This window comes from Heterodontus francisci, chromosome 3 (genome assembly GCF_036365525.1).
Source record: "Heterodontus francisci isolate sHetFra1 chromosome 3, sHetFra1.hap1, whole genome shotgun sequence".
Lineage (NCBI taxonomy): Eukaryota > Metazoa > Chordata > Chondrichthyes > Heterodontiformes > Heterodontidae > Heterodontus > Heterodontus francisci.
Genome location: NC_090373.1, coordinates 203,452,092 through 203,470,744, shown reverse-complemented (window position 1 = coordinate 203,470,744; position 18,653 = coordinate 203,452,092). Strand labels below are relative to the sequence as shown.

The following is an 18,653-nucleotide window of genomic DNA, read 5'->3' as shown; positions in this document are numbered from 1 at the left end:
ATAATATCCCTCCGAAGGTAAGGGGACCAAAACTACACACAGTAGTCCAGGTGTGGTCTCACCAAGGTTCTATACAATTGAAGCAAGACTTCAGTACTCCTGTACTCAAATCCTCTTGCGATAAAGGGTAACATAACATTAGCCTTCTGAATTGCTTGCTGCACCTGCATGTTAGCTTTCAGTGACTTATTGACAAGGACACCCAGGTCCCTTTGTACATCTACACTTTCTAATTTCTTACCATTTAAGAAATATTCTGCACATCTATTCCTGCTACGAAAGTGGATAACCTCACATTTTCCCACATTCTTGCCCACTCACTAAGTATTTCCAAATCCTGTTGAAGCGGCTTTGCAACTCCCTCACAACACACATTCCCACCTAGTTTTGTGTCATCCGTGAACTTGGAAATACTACATTTGGTCCCCACATCCAAATCATTGATATATATTGTGAACAGCTGGGGCCCAAACACTGATCCCTGTGGTTCCCCACTAGTCACAGCCTGTCAACGCGTAATGACCCATTTATTCCTACTCTCTGCTTTCTGCCTGTTAACCACTCCTTAATCCATGCCAGTATATTACCTCCTATCCCATGTGCTTTAATTTTTCTACCCAACCTCCTGTGGGGGACTTTATCAAAAGCCTTCTGGGCGGCACAGTGGTGCCGTGGTTAGCACCGCAGCCTCACAGCTCCAGTGACCCGGGTTCAATTCCGGGTACTGCCTGTGTGGAGTTTGCAAGTTCTCCCTGTGTCTGCGTGGGTTTCCTCTGGGTGCTCCGGTTTCCTCCCACATGCCAAAGACTTGCAGATTGATAGGTAAATTGGCTATTAGCAATTGCCCCTAGTATAGGTAGGTGGTAGGGAAATATAGGGACAGGTGGGAATGTGGTAGGAATATGGAATTAGTGTAGTGTAAATGGGTGGGTGGTTGATGGTCGGCACAGACTTGGTGGGCCGAAGGGCCTGTTTCAGTGCTGTATCTCTAAACTAAACTAAACTAAAATCCAAGTATACCTTGTCCACCAACTCCCCTTTATCAATTCTGTTAGTAACACCCTCAAAAAACTCCAACAAGTTCGTCAAACATGATTTCCCATTCATAAATCCATGTTGACTCTGCCCAATCAGATCAGTATTATCCAAGTGTCCATTTATCACATCCTTTAAAATAGATTCCAGCATTTTCCTAATGACTGATGTAAGGCTAACAGGTCTGTAATTCCCAGTTTTCTCTCTCCCTCCCTTCTTAAAAAGTGGGGTGACATTTGTGACCTTCCAATCTGCAGAAACCGCTCCAGAATCTATAGAATTTTGGAAGATGATCACCAATGTACTCACTATCTCCATAAGTACCTCTTTCAATACTCTGGGATGTAGAATATCAAGTCCTGGGGACTTATCAACCTTCAGCCCTATTAATTTTTCCAATGCAACTTTCTTACTAATACTAATTTCCTTCAATTCCTCATTCCCCCTAATCCCTTGGATCTCTAATTCTGGGAGATTTCTTGTATCTTCCTAAGTGAAGACAGACACAAAGTAATCATTTAGCTTCTTCACTGTTTCTCTATACCCTATTATAAATTCGCCTGACTCTGCCTATAATGGACCTACATTTGCCTTAGCCATATACATACCTATCGAAGCTTTTACAGTCAATTTTTATATTTTTTGCTAGCTTACATTCATACTCTATTTTCCATTTCTTTATCAGTTCTTTTTCCTCCTTTGCTGTATTCTGAAATCCTCCCAATCCTCAGGTTTATCACTATTTCTGGCCTTTTCTTTTAATCTTCTACAGTCCGTAACTTCCTTTGTTATCTACGGTTGACTGCCTTTACTTTTGGGGTTTTTGTGTCTTGAAAGAATGTCTCATTGCTGTAAACTATGTAATATTTATTTAAAGATTATCCATTGCCGATGTACTGTCATACCCTTTAATGTATTTTCCCAATCCACCTCAGCCAATTTGCCCCTCATACCTTCATCATTTCCTTTGTTTAAATTTAACACCCTGGCTTCAGATTGAACTACTTCACTTTCAAACATAATGTAAAATTCTATCATATTATGGTCACTCATCCCTAAAGTTTCTTTTACAACAAGATTATTAATTATCCCTTTCTCATTACATAATACTAGATCTAAAATAGCCTGTTCTCTAGTCAGTTCCTCAACATACTGCTCCAGAAAACCATCCCGAGCACACTCCAGAAACTCATCCTCCACAGCATTAGAGCTCATTAGGTTGACCCAGTCTATATGCAGATTGAAGTCACCCATGATTACTGTATGCTACATGCTACATGCATCTCTAATCTCCTGATTAATGCCATGCCCCACACTACCACTATTGTTTGGTGGCCTATAAACAACTCCTACCAATGTTTTCTGCCCCTTGCTGTTTCTTAGCTCCACCCAAACAGATTCCACATTTTGTTCTTCTGATCTGAGATCCTCCATTACTAATGTACTAATTCCATCCCTTATTATCAGCACAACACCACCTCCTTTTCCTTTTTGCCTGTCCTTCCTAAATGTTGAATATCCTTGAATATTCAGTTCCCAGTCTTGGTCACCCTGGAGCCACATTTCTATTATGGCAATTGGTTCATACCCATTTACCTGTATTTGTGCCTTTAAGTCATCTACCTTGCTGCGTGCATTCAGGTAGAGTGCCCTTAACCTTGTCTTCAAGTAACAATAGGGATCCTGTAGATGTAGTATATCTGGACTTCCAAAAGGCATTTGATAAGGTGACGCACAAAAGGTTAATACACTAGGTAAGATCACATGGGGTTAGGGGCAATTTATTAGCTTGGATCGAGGATTGGCTAACCAACAGAAAACAGAGAGTCGGAATAATTGGGTCCTTTTCTGGTTGGCAAGATGTAACTAGTGGGGTGCCACAGGGTTCAGTCCTCAGGCCCCAACTATTTACAATCTATATTAATGACTTGGATGCAGGGATGGAAGGTACTATTGCCAAATTTGCAGATGACACTAAAATAGGTGGGATAGTAAGTTGCAATAAAGAAATAAGAAATTTACAAATGGATATGGATAGGTTAGGTGAATGGGCCAAAAATTGGCATATGGAGTTTAACGTGGATAAGTGTGAGGTTATCCATTTTGGTCAGAAGAATAGAAAGGCAAATTATTGTCTAATTGGAGAGAAACTTCATAGTGCTTCAGTGCAGAGGGATCTGGGTATCCTTGTGCATGAATCGCAGAAAACTAGTATGCAGGTGCAGCAGGTAATAAGGAAGGCGAATGGAATTTTGGCATTTATTGCTAAAGGAATAGAGTATAAAAGTAGGGAAGTTTTGCTGCAACTGTACAAGGCATTAGTCAGATCGCACCAGGAGTATTGCGTACAGTTTTGGTCCCCGTACTTGAGGAGGGATCTAACTGCATTGGAGGCAGTTCAGAGGAGGTTCACTAGATTGATTCCAGAGATGAGGGGTTTGTCTTATGAAGAGAGATTGAGCAGTTTAGGCCTTTTCTCTCTAGGGTTTAGAAGAATGAGAGGATATCTAATTGAGGTATATAAGATGATCAAGGGGATTAACAAAGTAGACGTAAAGAGGATGTTTCCTCTTGTGGGGCAATCTAGGTCATAGTTTTAGGATAAGGGGTAACAGATTTAATACAGAGATGAGGAGAAATTACTTCTCTCAAAGGGTCGTGAGTCTTTGAAATTCCCTACCCCAGAGTGCAGTGGATGCCGGTATACTGAGTAAATTTAAGGAGGAGATATACAGATTTTTAATTAGCAAAGGGTTGAAGGGTTACAGAGAACAGGCAGGAAAGAGGAGTTGAGGCCAAGATTAGATCAGCTGTGATCGTATTGAATGGCGGAGCAGGCTCGAGAGGCTGAATTGCCTACTCCTGCTCCTAGTTCTTATGTTCACAGTTTGCATTCCAAGCCTTGATGCTCGCCTTTGTTTCGCCTGCCTTATAATGTTACTTGCTACTTTTCTACCTTCTGTAACCAGCTTTACTTCCTTCCAATGTGAGCTGCCCCTCAGGTTCCCATCCCCCGATAATCCAGTTTAAACCCACCCCAACAGCACTAGCAAATCTCCCTCCAGGGATGCTTGTTCCAGTCCCCAGAACCAGTCCCAATGCCTCAGAAATCTGATGCCCTCCCTCTGCACCAATTTTCCAGCCACGTGTTCAATCGATCAATCCTCTTATTCCTAACCTCAATAGCACGTGGCACTTGGAGTAATCCTGAGATTACTGCTTTGGAGGTCCTGCTTTTTAATCTCCTTCCCAACTTCCTAAAATCAGCTTTCAGGACCTCATCCCTCTTCCTACCTTAATTATTGGTACCAATGTGGACCACGACCTCTGGCTGTTCATCCTCCCCCAGAAGGATGTCTTGCAGCTGCTGCATGAAATCCTTGAGCCTGGCACAAGGGAGGCAATACACCATCTTGGAGTCACATTTACTGCCACAGATACGCCTCTCTGATCCCCTGACTATTGAATCCCCTATCACTATTGCTCTTCCAATCTTCTTCCTCCCCTCCTGTGCAGCTGAGCTACCCATGGTGCCATGGACTTTGCTGTTGCTGCACTCCCCTGTGGAATGATTGGTCTCACCAGTATCCAAACTGGAAAACCGATTGTCAAGCAAGATAGACTCAGAACACTCCTGCACTATCTGCCTGGTACTCTTAGACTGCCTGGCGGTCACCCGTTCTCTGTCTGCCTTCATGCTCCTAGCCTGCAGTGTGACCACCTCCCTAAACATGCTATCCACGTAGTCCTCTGCCTCGCAAATGCACAACAGTGACTCCAGTCGCCACTTGAGTTCTGAAACCCAGAGTTCAAGCTTCTGCGGCTGGTGGCACTTCCTGCAGATGTGTTCGTCTAGGACACGTGGTGCGTCCATGACTTTCCATATACCGCAGGACGTACATTCCACTTGGCCAAGCTGACCTGCTATAACGTAACTTAAAATTTTTTTATTACAATGGAATTAAGATAAAATTACCAGTTACTCACCAATCAACTTCTTCCCCTGTACTGAAGAGAGAGGCAGCTACTGGAGGCTGAAAAGAAAGATAGGAAAAAGAAAGCAAGAAAGGAGCCCCTCTCGAATGCACCACACTCCCACTTTACACTCTGTGCACTCAAATGTATTTTCTTCTTAATTTATAGTTCCCCTCCTTACCGAATTCCCTCAATTACCAAACTCCCTTCTTCACACTCTGTGCCCTCCAGCAGCACTCAGTACAGACAAGCAGCACTGAGAATCCCCTCAAAAGATTTCATAGTGAAAGGCCAAAGTGAGTGGTAATGGGACAAGCAAAGAAACAAAGGATGTGTCTAGAGAAGATATGAATGGAAGGATCCTGAATAGCTGCCATCCAAAAGCAAAGTAAAGGAAATAAGAGAGAAACCAAATCGACAAAGAAAAACAAAACAAATTGGGAGTGACTGAGGAGTGAACCAGGGTATCATGGAGGGAATAGTCTCTTCGGAATGCTGTAAGAGGAAGGGAGGGGAAGATGTGGTCGCATCATGCTGGAAGTAGTGGAAATGGTGGAGGATAATCATTGAATACGGAGGCTGGAGGGATGGAAGGTGAGGACAAGGGGAACCTTATTGTGGTTCTGGGAAGGAAGGGAGGGGGTGAGAGCAGACGTGTGTGAAATAGAACAGTCATGATTGAGGGCCTCATTAACCACAGAGGAGGGGAATTCCTCGGTCGAGGAAAATGGAAGAAACTTTAGAAATGCTGGTATGGAATATTGCATCATCTGAACAGTTACACCAGAAATGGAGAAACTGGGAGAATGGAATAGAGCCCTTGCAGGAAGCGGGGTGTGAGGAAGTGTAGTCAGGTAGCTGTGGGAGTCTGTAGGCTTATAGTAAATATCGATTGCTAGTCTATCCCCAGAAATGGAGACAGAGAAGTCAAGGAATGGAAGAGCATAGATAATGTGAAGGCAAGAGAAGGGTGGAAATTAGAAGCAAAGTCGATAAAATTTTCCGGTACAGGGTGACAGCAGGAAATGCACCAATACAGTTATCAATGCACTGGAAAAAAGGGTGAGAGAGGGGGGCCTTAGTAGGACTGGAACAAAGAATGTTCCACATATCACACAAATGATAAGCATCGCTAGGAGCCATACAGGTACCCATTGCAACACCTTTCATTTGGAGGAAGTGAATGGAGTTGAAGGTGAAATTTTTCAATGTGAGAACAAGTTCAGCCCGATGGAGGAGGGTGATGGTGGATGGGGACTGGTTGGCCCTCCATTTAAGTATGACTGTAGAGTTTCAGATCATCCTGGAGGGTTAGAGAAATTGGATGCCCTTGGTGAAAAGGAGAAAGTTAGGGCCAGGAAACTGGAAGCTGTTGAAATGACGGAGGGCATCAGAAAAGTCATGGATGTAGGTGGGAAGAGACTACAAAGGAAGAAAAGGAGAGTCAAAATAGGAAGAAAGCAGTTCAGCAGGGCAGGAACAAGCTGAAACGGTTTTGTAATAGCCTGAGATAATTCAACATTAGGACTGAAGTGCAGTGTAGCTTTCTTGTTTGAACAATAGTCTACTGTGTTTGCTTTTTTGATTCAGGTGAATGGGAGAACTGGAAAATCTGGGTTCAGGAGTATGTATATCCAGCTGACAGTGAACCAGACTATACTTCAATCTTAGTACCAAATGTTGACAATGTTCGGACCAACTTCCTTTTGGACATCATAGCAAAACAAAATAAGGTAAGTGCATAATAAAAGAGCCTTGTTGTTATGTTTGATACATGTAGTATTACATTGCACAGAAATCCAGTCATACCTGGCAACGGGCTCACAGGAGTTGGAACGTGCACTGCACACCCATTTAATGTTGACTCAGGCAGCACCTTTCATGCTGCCTACTGATTATAATCATGTAGGCGATAGCCAGTACTATCCTTGGTATTCATGCCTATCAAGGGGTTTAGATATCAGATTGGGGAGGTACAATCTGGCTGCAGAAAGCTGGAAACAGTGCTGAAGAGGCAAATGGATGCAGCAACACTGAGATGGCACCAAGGTTTTCTGATGCTGCCTTGGAGGTCCTGGTCTGTGTGGTGGACATAAGGAAGGATATCATCTCTCCAGGGGGCAGGAAGCCATCCAGGCATCAACTCAGGAGACACTGGAAAGAGGCCACAGAACGCATCAGGAATCCAGGATGTGACTGTAATGCAGGAAAAAGTTCCATGACCTAAATAGAGTTATCAGGGTAAGAATACTGCTGTCTTATTCTCTACTTACATCTTTAGCACCTGCAGACTCACTCATCACAACACTTTTCTCCCAGCTTCCCTTCACTATCTGACAATAACTGCACCACATTTCAGTGCGCCTCCTTCTCACATTCACCACTATTTCCACCTTCACTTCCTCACAACTCATATCTGACACATTGTATATTAGCTGTTCCATCCTTTTCCCCCTCGAACAGAGCATGTTTGCTGCACCCATGGCAACTGACAATACTGAGGAAATGTCATGCTGGGCTTCTTTATATCTTATCCTCTTTTTCCCTTCTGACCACAACCCACACACTCTGCATGACAAGTTGCATATTGTTTCATCTGCCATTTATCTCTCTCCCTTATATCCCTTCACACCACAAGCTAACCCTTGGCCCTTTCTTTCATTTTAGGTGCTGAAAATGTGGATCCAGGAAATGCAGACCAGCCTTCCTGAAGATGAAATGTCACAATCTCACCCTTGCTAGCATCAGCTCAGAAACTGTCAGCATGTGCACTTTAGAAAGGAGGTGTCTTCATGTGGCAAATCACAGGGCACAAGTGCACAGGAACTAGGATGCCACAGGTGTCAACTGAACAACAGTGCAACACCAGCAAATTAATGCTCTAGTTAGACAAAGGGAACTTTCCAGAGATTTGTGGGCAGAACGTTGGTGCAGTGGTTAGCACCGCAGCCTCACAGCTCCAGAGACCTGGGTTCAATTCTGCGTACTGCCTGTGCGGAGTTTGCAAGTTCTCCCTGTGACTGCGGGGGTTTTCATCGGGTGCTCCGGTTTCCTCCCACAGCCAAAGACTTGCAGGTTGATAGGTAAATTGGCCATTATAGATTGCCCCTAGTATAGGTAGGTGGTAGGGGAATTGAGGGAAGGTGGGGATGTGGCAGGAATATGGGATTAATGTAGGATTAGTATAAATGGGTGGTTGATGGTCGGCACAGACTCGGTGGGTCGAAGGGCCTGTTTCAGTGCTGTATCTCTAAATAAAAAAATAAGTAAAAAAACAGATACTGCAAGAAGTGCAGGACCCTAACTTATATAACATAGTCAGCTCCTGGAATAACTCCAAAGGGTACACAACAAGTACATAAAGCTGGGCCTAAGAATGATGAGCCTTTCTCAGCATTGACCAACTGTCTCTTGCCAACTTGCTTCCAATGTTGCCATTTCCCACAGCCATTCCTGTTTGCCGGTTATCTGCAGAGCTTCCCATTGTTCATGGAATTGTCACCAGTTTTGGGACAAATGTGTGGAAATAGCTTTTCAAGTTACCACGATGAAAACTACACCAGAATTATCCTCTCAAAAAGTTGCCAGTTGACTTTAAGACCTGACTTTGAGAGATGACTAATCTTCAACCCAAACGCATGCCAAATAATTACTAACACTGTTTAAATGGTGAAACTCTGAAAACATGTCTCTGATGTGGGTACCACATTTAAGATATCATTTTGTGTGCTTCCACTGAAGATAACTTTTCCTCAACCTGAAGTGCCAGCTGCATCATCCTTCTCAGCCTCCTCCTGAGGTTCCAACCAGCACAGATGATAGTCTTTGGCTCATTTGATTTACTCTACATCACATCAGAAAACAGATAAGCCAGCCATTGCAAAGGCTGCAGGCCCAGCTGTAGTTCTGAAGATCTGTTGGCCAGAATTGGCCATACCTTTAGCTAACTTTCTCCAGTGTAGTTACAACTGCCATCTACCCAAAATGTGGAAAAGTGCCCTGGTATGTCATGTACACAAAAAGCAGGACAAGCTCAACACGTCCAATTAACCTAAATCATCCTATTTCCAGTCAGAATCATAGAATCATTGAAAGTTTAAGGTACAGAAAGAGGCCACTTGGCCCATTGTGTCAGTGCCAGCTGAAAAATGATCCACCTATTCTAATCCCACCTTCCAGCATTTTGGTCTGTAGCCCTGCAGATTACGGCAGTTAACGTGAATATCCAGACTCCTTTTGAATGAGTTGAGGGTTTCTGCCTCAACTACCCTTTCAGGCAGTGAGTTCCAGATACCCCCCACCCTCTAAATGAAAACATTTTTGCTGATGTCCCCTCTAAGTTTTCTACCAATCACTTTAAATCTATGCCACCCCGTCACTGACCTCTCTGCTAAGGTGAATAGGCCTTTCACCTTCACTCTATCCAGGCCCCTCAAAATGTTGTACATTTCAATCACATCTCCACTCAGCCTTCTCTGTTCCAATGAGAACAACTCCAGTCTATCCAGTCTTTCTTCATAGCTGCAAGCTCTGCAACATCCTTGTAAATCTCCTCTGTACCCTCTCTGAAGCAATTACATCCTTTCTGTAATGAGGTGACCAGAACTGCACACAGTACTGAAGTTGTGGCCTAACCAATGATTTATACAGATCCCGCATCACCTCCCTGCTCTTATATTCTATACCTCGGCTAATAAAGGAAAGGATTCCATATGCCTTCTTAACCATCTTATCGACCTGTCCTGCTACCTTCAGGGATCTGTGGACATTCACTCCAAGTACCCTCAATTCCTCTACACTTCTCAGTAATTTCCCATTAATCGTGTATTCCTTTGCCTTGTTTGACTTCCCCAAGTGCATTACCTCACACTTCTCCATTTTGAATTCTATCTGCCACTTTTCTGCCCATCTGACCAGACCATCAATAGCTTCCTGCCACAGACAGCTATCCTCCTCGCTATCGACCACACGGCCAATCTTTGCGTCGTCTGCAAACTTCTTGATCATGCCCCCTACATTTATGTCCAAATCGTTAAAATATACCACAGAAAGCAGGGCACACAGTACTGAGCCTTGCAGAATGCCACTGGAAGTAGCCCTCCAGTCGTAAAAACACCCACCAACAATTATCCTTTGTTTCTTGCTACTGAGCCAATTTTGTATCCACCTTGCTGCATTTCCCTGGATCCCTTGGGATTTTATTTTTTTAACCAATCTGCCATGTGGGACCTTGTCAAAAGCCTTGCTAAAATCCATGTGGACCACATCCACTGCACTACCCTCATCTATCTTCCTTGTTACTTCTTCACAAAATTCAATTAACTTGGTCAAACAAGATCTTCCCTGAACAAATCCATGCTGACTATCCCTGATTAATCTGTACCTTTCTAAGTGACAGTTTGTCCTGTCCCTTAGAATAGATTCCAATAATTTTCCCACTACTGAGGTTAGACTGACTGGCCTGTAATTATTCAGTCTATCCTTCGCTCCCTTTTTAAACAGAGGTACAACGTTAGCAATTCTCCAATCCTCCGGCAGCACACCTATATCCAGTGAGGACTGGAAAATGATGGTCAGACCTTCTGTTATTTCCACTCTTGCTTCTTTTAACAGCCTAGGGTACATTTCATCCAGCCCTGGTGATGTATCAACTTTCAAGGATGCTAATTCCATTAATACCTCCTCTCGCCCTATGTTTATCACATCCAATACTTCACACCCCTCTTCCTGAACTACAATATCTGCATCGTGCACTCTTTTGTAAAGACAGACGCAAAGTATTCATTAAGAACCATACCAACATCTACACATAGGTTACCTTTTTGGTCTTTTTTGGGCCCTACTCTCTCCTTAGTTATCCTCTTACTCTTAATGTAGTGATGAAATATCTTTGGGTTCACCTTGATTTTGCTTGCCAATATTCGTTCATGCCCTCTCTTTGCTTTCCTAATTTCCTTTTTGTCACCCCTGCACTTTCTATACTCCTGTTGGCTTTCTGCAGTATTGAGTTCTCAGTGTCTGACATAAGCTTTCCTTTTCAGCCTTATCTTACCCTGTAAGCTCCTTGACATCTCTAGATTTGGCCGTCTCACCCTTTTTCTTTGTGGGAACATGTTTCTATGTTTCTAAGCTACCACAGAAAGCAGTTGAGGCCAAAACATTATATATTTTCAAGAAGGAGTTAGATATAGCTCTTGGGTCAAAAGGGATCGAAGGGTATGGGGCAAAAGCGGGAACAGGCTACTGAGTTGGATGATCAGCCACGATCATAATGAATGGCGGAGCAGCTTGAAGTACAAATGGCCTACTCCTGCTCCTATTTTCTATGTCCATGTTTCTAACATGTTTGCTCTGAACCCCTTGAATCTCCCTTTGAATGCCTCCCACTGCTCTGACACTGATTTACCTTCAATTACTGTTTCCAGTCCACTTTCTCTAAATCACTCCTCAGCTTGGTAAAATTGGCCTTGCCCCAGTTGAGAACTCTAACTCCTGTTCTATCTCTGTCCTTTTCCATAATTATGCTACAGCTTTGGCCCTAATATGAACACAAGAGCTGAATTACAGAGATAAGGAGGAATAAAAGAATGACTAGAGTTAGAACAGGGCCAATCAAGGATAGTAGTGGGAAGTTGTGTGTGGAATCAGAGGAGATAGGGGAAGCGTTAAATGAATATTTTTCGTCAGTATTTACAGTAGAGAAAGAAAATGTTGTCGAGGAGATTACTGAGATACAGCCTACTAGGCTAGATGGGATTGAGATTCACAAGGAGGAGGTGTTAGCAATTTTGGAAAGTGTGAAAATAGATAAGTCCCCTGGGCCAGATGGGATTTATCCTAGGATTTTCTGGGAAGCCAGGGAGGAGATTGCAGAGCCGTTGTTGTTGATCTTTATGTCGTCATTGTCGACAGGAGTAGTGCCGGAAGACTGGAGGATAGCAAACGTTGTCCCCTTGTTCAAGAAGGGGAGTAGAGACAGCCCTGGTAATTATAGACCTGTGAGCCTTACTTCGGTTGTAGGTAAAATGTTGGAAAAGGTTATAAGAGATAGGATTTATAATCATCTTGAAAAGAATAAGTTCATTTGCGATAGTCAGCACGGTTTTGTGAAAGGTAGGTCGTGCCTCACAAACCTTATTGAGTTTTTCGAGAAGGTGACCAAACAGGTGGATGAGGGTAAAACCGTGGATGTGGTGTATATGGATTTCAGTAAGGCGTTTGATAAGGTTCCCCACGGTAGGCTATTGCAGAAAATACGGAAGTATGGGGTTGAAGGTGATTTAGAGCTTTGGATCAGAAATTGGCTAGCTGAAAGAAGACAGAGGGTGGTGGTTGATGGCAAATGTTCATCCTGGAGTTTAGTTACTAGTGGTGTACCGCAAGGTTCTGTTTTGGGGCCACTGCTGTTTGTCATTTTTATAAATGACCTGGATGAGGGTGTAGAAGGGTGGGTTAGTAAATTTGCGGATGACACGAAGGTCGGTGGAGTTGTGGATAGTGTCGAAGGGTGTTGTAGGGTACAGAGGGACATAGATAGGCTGCAGAGCTGGGCTGAGAGATGGCAAATGGAGTTTAATGCGGAGAAGTGTGAGGTGATTCACTTTGGAAGGAGTAACAGCAATGCAGAGTACTGGGCTAATGGGAAGATTCTTGGTAGTGTAGATGAGCAGAGAGATCGTGGTGTCCAGGTACATAAATCCCTGAAAGTTGCTACCCAGGTTAATAGGGCTGTTAAGAAGGCATATGGTGTGTTAGCTTTTATTAGTAGGGGGATCGAGTTTCGGAGCCACGAGGTCATGATGCAGCTGTACAAAACTCTGGTGAGGCCGCACCTTGAGTATTGCGTGCAGTTCTGGTCACCGCATTATAGGAAGGATGTGGAGGCTTTGGAAAGGGTGCAGAGGAGATTTACTAGGATGTTGCCTGGTATGGAGGGAAGGTCTTACGAGGAAAGGCTGAGGGACTTGGGGTTGTTTTCGTTAGAGAGAAGGAGGAGGAGAGGTGACTTAATAGAGACATACAAGATAATCAGAGGGTTAGATAGGGTGGATAGTGAGAGTCTTTTTCCTCGGATGATGACGGCAAACACGAGGGGACATAGCTTTAAGTTGAGGGGTGAAAGATATAGGACAGATGTCAGAGGTAGTTTCTTTACGCAGAGAGTAGTAGGGGCGTGGAACGTCCTGCCTGCAACAGTAGTAGACTCGCCAACTTTAAGGGCATTTAAGTGGTCATTGGATAGACATATGGATGAAAATGGAATAGTGTAGGTCAGATGGTTTCACAGGGCGGCGCAACATCGAGGGCCGAAGGGCCTGTACTGCGCTGTAATGTTCTAATTCTAATTCTAATTCTAAACAGCCCTTGACACAAAGGCAGCATTTGACCAAGTTTAATACCAAGGAATAAAAACAAGAAATACTGGAACCACTCAGCAGGTCTGGCAGTGGTTCCAGCATTTCTTGTTTTTATTTCAGATTTCCAGCATCCGCAGTATTTTGCTTTATTACCAAGGAACCCTGTTATGTCAATGGGGATCAGGGGGAAAACGCTTGAGTGGCTGGAGACATAGCGAATGCTGCTTCTGACTACTTGCATGCCAAACAGTGAAAGCAGCATGAAATAGAGAGGGCTAAGCGATCCCACAACCAACGGGTCAGATCTAAGCTCTGCAGTCCTGCCACATCCAGTCGTGAATGGTGGTGGACAATTAAAAACTAACAGGGAACAAACATCCCCATCCTTAATGATGGGGGAGTCCAGCATGTCCGTGCAAAAGACAAGGCTGAAGCATTTGCATCCATCTTCAGTCAGAAGTCCTGGTTGGATAATCCATCTTGGCCTCCTCATGGGGTCCCCAGCATCACAGATGCCAGTCTTCAGCCAATCTGATTCATTCCACGTGTTATCAAGAAACAGCTGAAGACACTGCATACTGCAAAGGTTATGGGCCCTGGCAACAGTCCGGCAATAGCACTGAAGACCTGTGCTCTAGAACAAGCCGTGCTGTCTAACCAAGCTGTTCCAGTACAGCTACAACACTAATAATGTGGAACCAAAAAGCTGAACTCAAGAGGTGAAGTGACAATGACTGCCCTTGACATCAAGGAAGCATTTGACCAAGTGTGGCATCAAGGAACCCTGGCAAACTGGAATCAATGGGAATTGGGGGAAAACTCTTCGTTGGTTGGAGTCATACCTAGCAAAAAGGAAGATAATTGTGGTTGTTGGAGGTCAATCGTCTCAGCCGCAGAACATTACAGCAGGAGTTCCTCAGGGTAGTGTCCTGGGCTCAACCATCTTCAGCTGCTTCATCAATGACCTTCCCTCCATCATAAGGTCAGAAGTGGGAATGTTCACTCAGGATTGGACAATGTTGAGCACCATTCGTGACTCCTCAGATACTGAAGCAGTCCGTGTCCATGTGCAGCAAGACCTGGACAACATTCAGGCTTGGGCTGATAAGTGACAAGTAACATTTATGTCACAGAAGTGCCAGGTAATGACCATCTCAAGCAAGAAAGAATCTCACCATCTCCCCTTGATGTTCTATGGCATTACCATTGCTAAAACCCCAACTATCAACATCCTAGGGGTTACCATTGACCACAAACTGAACTGGACCAGCCACACAAATGCTGTGGCTACAAGAGTATTTCAGAGGTTGGGAATTCTGCAGCGAGTAACTCACCTCCTTTCTCCCCAAAGCCTGTCCACCATCTACAAGGTACAAGTCAGGAGTGTGATGGAATACTTGCTGGATGGGTGCAGCTCCAACAACACTCAAGAAGATCAATACCATCCAGGACAAAGCAGCCACTTAATTGGAACCCCATCCACCACCTTCAACATTCATTCCCTTCATCACTGATGCACAGTGACAGCAGTGTGTACAATCTACAAAATGCACTGCAGCAACTCACTAAGGCTCCTTTGACAGCACTTTCCAAACCCCCGGACCTCTGCCACCTAGAAGGACAAGGGCAACAGATGCATGGAAGCATCACCACATACAAGTTCCCTTCCAAGTTACACACCATACTGTCTTGGAACTGTATTGCCGTTTCTTCACTGTTGCTGGGTCAAAATCCTGGGACCTCCTTCCTAATAGCACTGTGGCTGTTCCTACATCCCAAGGACTGCAGTGGTTCAAGAAGGCAGCCCACCACCGCCTTCTCAAGGGCAATTAGGAATGGACAATAATTGCTGGCTGAGCAGGCAATGCCCACATCCCAGGAACGAATAACAAAAAAACTGGCACAAAGGAAGGTAGTTGTGATCGTTGAGAAGTCAGTCATCCCAGCCACAGGGTATTGATGCAGGAGTTCCTCAGGGCAATGTCCTAGGCCCAGCCATTTTTACCTGCTTCAGGAATGACCTTCCCTCCATCATAAGGTCAACAGCTGATGATTGCACAGTGTTCAGTCACATTCCCAATTCCTTGGACAATGAAGAAAGTCCATGCCCGCATGCAGCAACACCTTGACGTCATCCAGGCTTAGGCTGATAAATGATAAAGAACATTTGCATGACACAAGCATGAGATGATGACCTGCCTTTGACAGTCAATGGCATGGCAATTGCTGAGTCCTCCACCGTCAATATCTTGGGAGAACAAAATTGTCCAGAAACTCAACTGAACCAGCCACATACTGCTTGACCATGTGGAGGCTGGGTATTTTGTGGCAAATGGCTCACTTCTTGACCCCAAAAGCCTCTATTCCACCCACAAAGCCCAAGTAAGGAGTATGTTGGAATAGGTGAAGCTGCAACAGCACTCAAGAAGATTAACAGTATCCAGGACAATAAATCTTGAATGGTGTCCATCAACCGGCTTAAACATCCACTCCTTCCACCATTGGTATTATGTGACTGTACTATGTACCATCTACAGGATGTAATGCAGCATTGCTAAAGCTTCTTCAGCAGCACCTCTCAAACTTGCGACAAACATCAGCTAGAAAGACAAGGACAGTAGGTGCATGGCAACTACGCAATCTTCAGGTTACCCTCCAAGTCGCACAGCCTCTGCCTTGCATATATATCACAGTTCCTTCATTGTCGCGTGAAGAAAATCCTGATACTCCCTATCTAACAGCATTGTGGGAACACCTTCATCACACAGCGCCAGTTCAAAAAGGAGGCCCATCAGCACCTTCTCACAGCCATGTCGGGATGCCAGGTTATTCAGGCATGGTTGCATTAAGACAGTCACTGATGCTGTATTCAGGAAATCCACAGGAACAACAATCACTTGCATTTATATCGAGCCTTTAACGTGGTAAAATATCCCAAGGTGCTACACAGGAGCATTGTCAAACAAAATTTGACACTGAGCCTGTTCCATGTGGTGCATAAAATAGCGACTGCCAAAAGCCTTTATTTACATATGACATCAGAGGTCACATGTACATGGCAAGTCAAAATGTATGTCTTTATCCAAACTTCCTCCTTTTCATAAAAACATGCATTTATATTACAACTAAAAAAAATCTTAAGGAGCAGTACATTTACACATTGCTAAAACAGAATACTAAATAAATTTGACAAAATCCATAAAGGTGAACCAACAATTTCTGCCTTTATTTAATTGTAAGTCCATTCAGAACCTTAAGATGTCCCACCACACTCCAAACTGCATAGCCATTCAGTCCATGAAGAACTCTGGAATGTCCAACTCTGAGGCAAATCAACGGAGGCTCTGTCTCAATACAAAGAGGTAAAGTGGCCTTCATAGCCTTTTTAATCGAATTTGATTTTTTTCCTTGAGGAATCATCTTTCCACCTCTGAATTCTTCAAATCCACCCAGTCCTCTTCCAGCTCTTCCATATCCTGAATCACCTCATTGGCTTTCAACCTTCCGTCAAGCAAAGCCAGTGTAATTTTGCATCCATCAATTTCTCCATCTTCTATGGCTTCCTTAGATGATTTTGCATCTTCTTATATGAATTTCAGTAAGGCGTTTGATAAGGTTCCCCACGGTATGCTATTGCAGAAAATACGGAAGTATGGGGTTGAAGGTGATTTAGAGCTTTGGATCAGAAATTGGCTAGCTGAAAGAAGACAGAGGGTGGTTGTTGATGGCAAATGTTCATCCTGGAGTTTAGTTACCAGTGGTGTACCGCAAGGATCTGTTTTGGGGCCACTGCTGTTTGTCATTTTTATAAATGACCTGGAAGAGGGTGTAGAAGAGTGGATTAGTAAATTTGCAGATGACACGAAGGTCGGTGGAGTTGTGGATAGTGCCGAAGGATGTTGTAGGGTACAGAGGGACATAGATAGGCTGCAGAGCTGGGCTGAGAGATGGCAAATGGAGTTTAATGCGGAAAAGTGTGAGGTGATTCACTTTGGAAGGAGTAACAGGAATGCAGAGTACTGGGCTAATGGGAAGATTCTTGGCAGTGTAGATGAGCAGAGAGATCGTGGTGTCCAGGTACATAAATCCCTGAAAGTTGCTACCCAGGTTAATAGGGCTGTTAAGAAGGCATATGGTGTGTTAGCTTTTATTAGTAGGGGGATCGAGTTTCGGAGCCACGAGGTCATGATGCAGCTGTACAAAACTCTGGTGAGGCTGCACCTTGAGTATTGCGTGCAGTTCTGGTCACCGCATTATAGGAAGGATGTGGAAGCTTTGGAAAGGGTGCAGAGGAGATTTACTAGGATGTTGCCTGGTATGGAAGGAAGGTCGAAGGGCCTGTACTGCGCTGTAATGTTCTAATTCTAATTCTAATTTTGATGGGAAGTCCACAAAGCCAAAACCTCTTGACCTTCCAGTCAGTTGCAATTCTAGCACTCTCAGCTCCTCCAGAAGCTTCTTTTCAAGTTTTTTTAGTTGTGGCTTGAGAAGGACCATGAACAAACAATGTCTTGCTGGGACCATCACCACTTCTGTGCCCTTAGTTGCTGAAATACAACCTCACAGTTCTCCCTTCAATTTTTGTATTGTTGTGATTATCAAGAGTTTCTTTAGCATCCTCAATAGATTCACAATTAACAAATACTAATTCTTTTGGTCTGCCAATCTTTTCTGACACTTTGATCAATGATGCTTTTTCAAAAATACTTTGAAAGATTTCCTCTTTGCAGAATATGCCAAGTTATTTACAAAGTGTATCAGAATCTGCTTTCATTTGTCTATCCTATGCGCTTTACATACTCTTATCGTCAGTGAAATCAATAACAGTGGCCCTGCCCTCAACTTCAGTGCCTTGTTTCTGTTCCAGTGCTGTATCTGCAGTTGTTTCATTTTCAAATTCAATATATACCCCGAATCCCTGAACCATCATGAGAAGTAGGAATTCTGATGTCAATAGCATCTTCAAAAATCTCTTTGTGGCCATCCTGAGTTACTTTGCTATCTGCATTGCTTTCCCTGCTGTGTACTTTGTCAAGTTTGACTGCAAGTCCCAGCACTTTGTTTCCATTGAATTCGAATGCCTTTTCCAGTTATTCTTAGGTTTCAAAGTCTATGTAATTGAATTTCCTGCTGGATCCAATTCAGACATCTGTTACTGAAAAATTCTCCTCGGTGAAGAAGCCATTCAGGGCTTTCTTTAATTCCTCAAAGTTATTTTCAGAGTTTAAATTTACAACAAATAGCGAATAGGATACATCATTTTCAGCCTTATTCTCCTGCTTCTCT

At 43.8% G+C, this 18,653-nt stretch overlaps 1 protein-coding gene across 1 annotated transcript in view; it reads left to right on the top strand.

Annotated features, from left to right (window-relative positions):
- LOC137367180 (dynein axonemal heavy chain 8-like) overlaps positions 1-18,653 on the top strand; it is a 2,531,605-nt gene that overhangs the window by 1,547,478 nt on the left and 965,474 nt on the right. Inside the window, exon 126 of the mRNA XM_068028616.1 lies at positions 6,601-6,743. Coding sequence (XP_067884717.1) covers positions 6,601-6,743 — 143 coding nt within the window. The remainder of the gene's footprint in view (positions 1-6,600; positions 6,744-18,653) is intronic.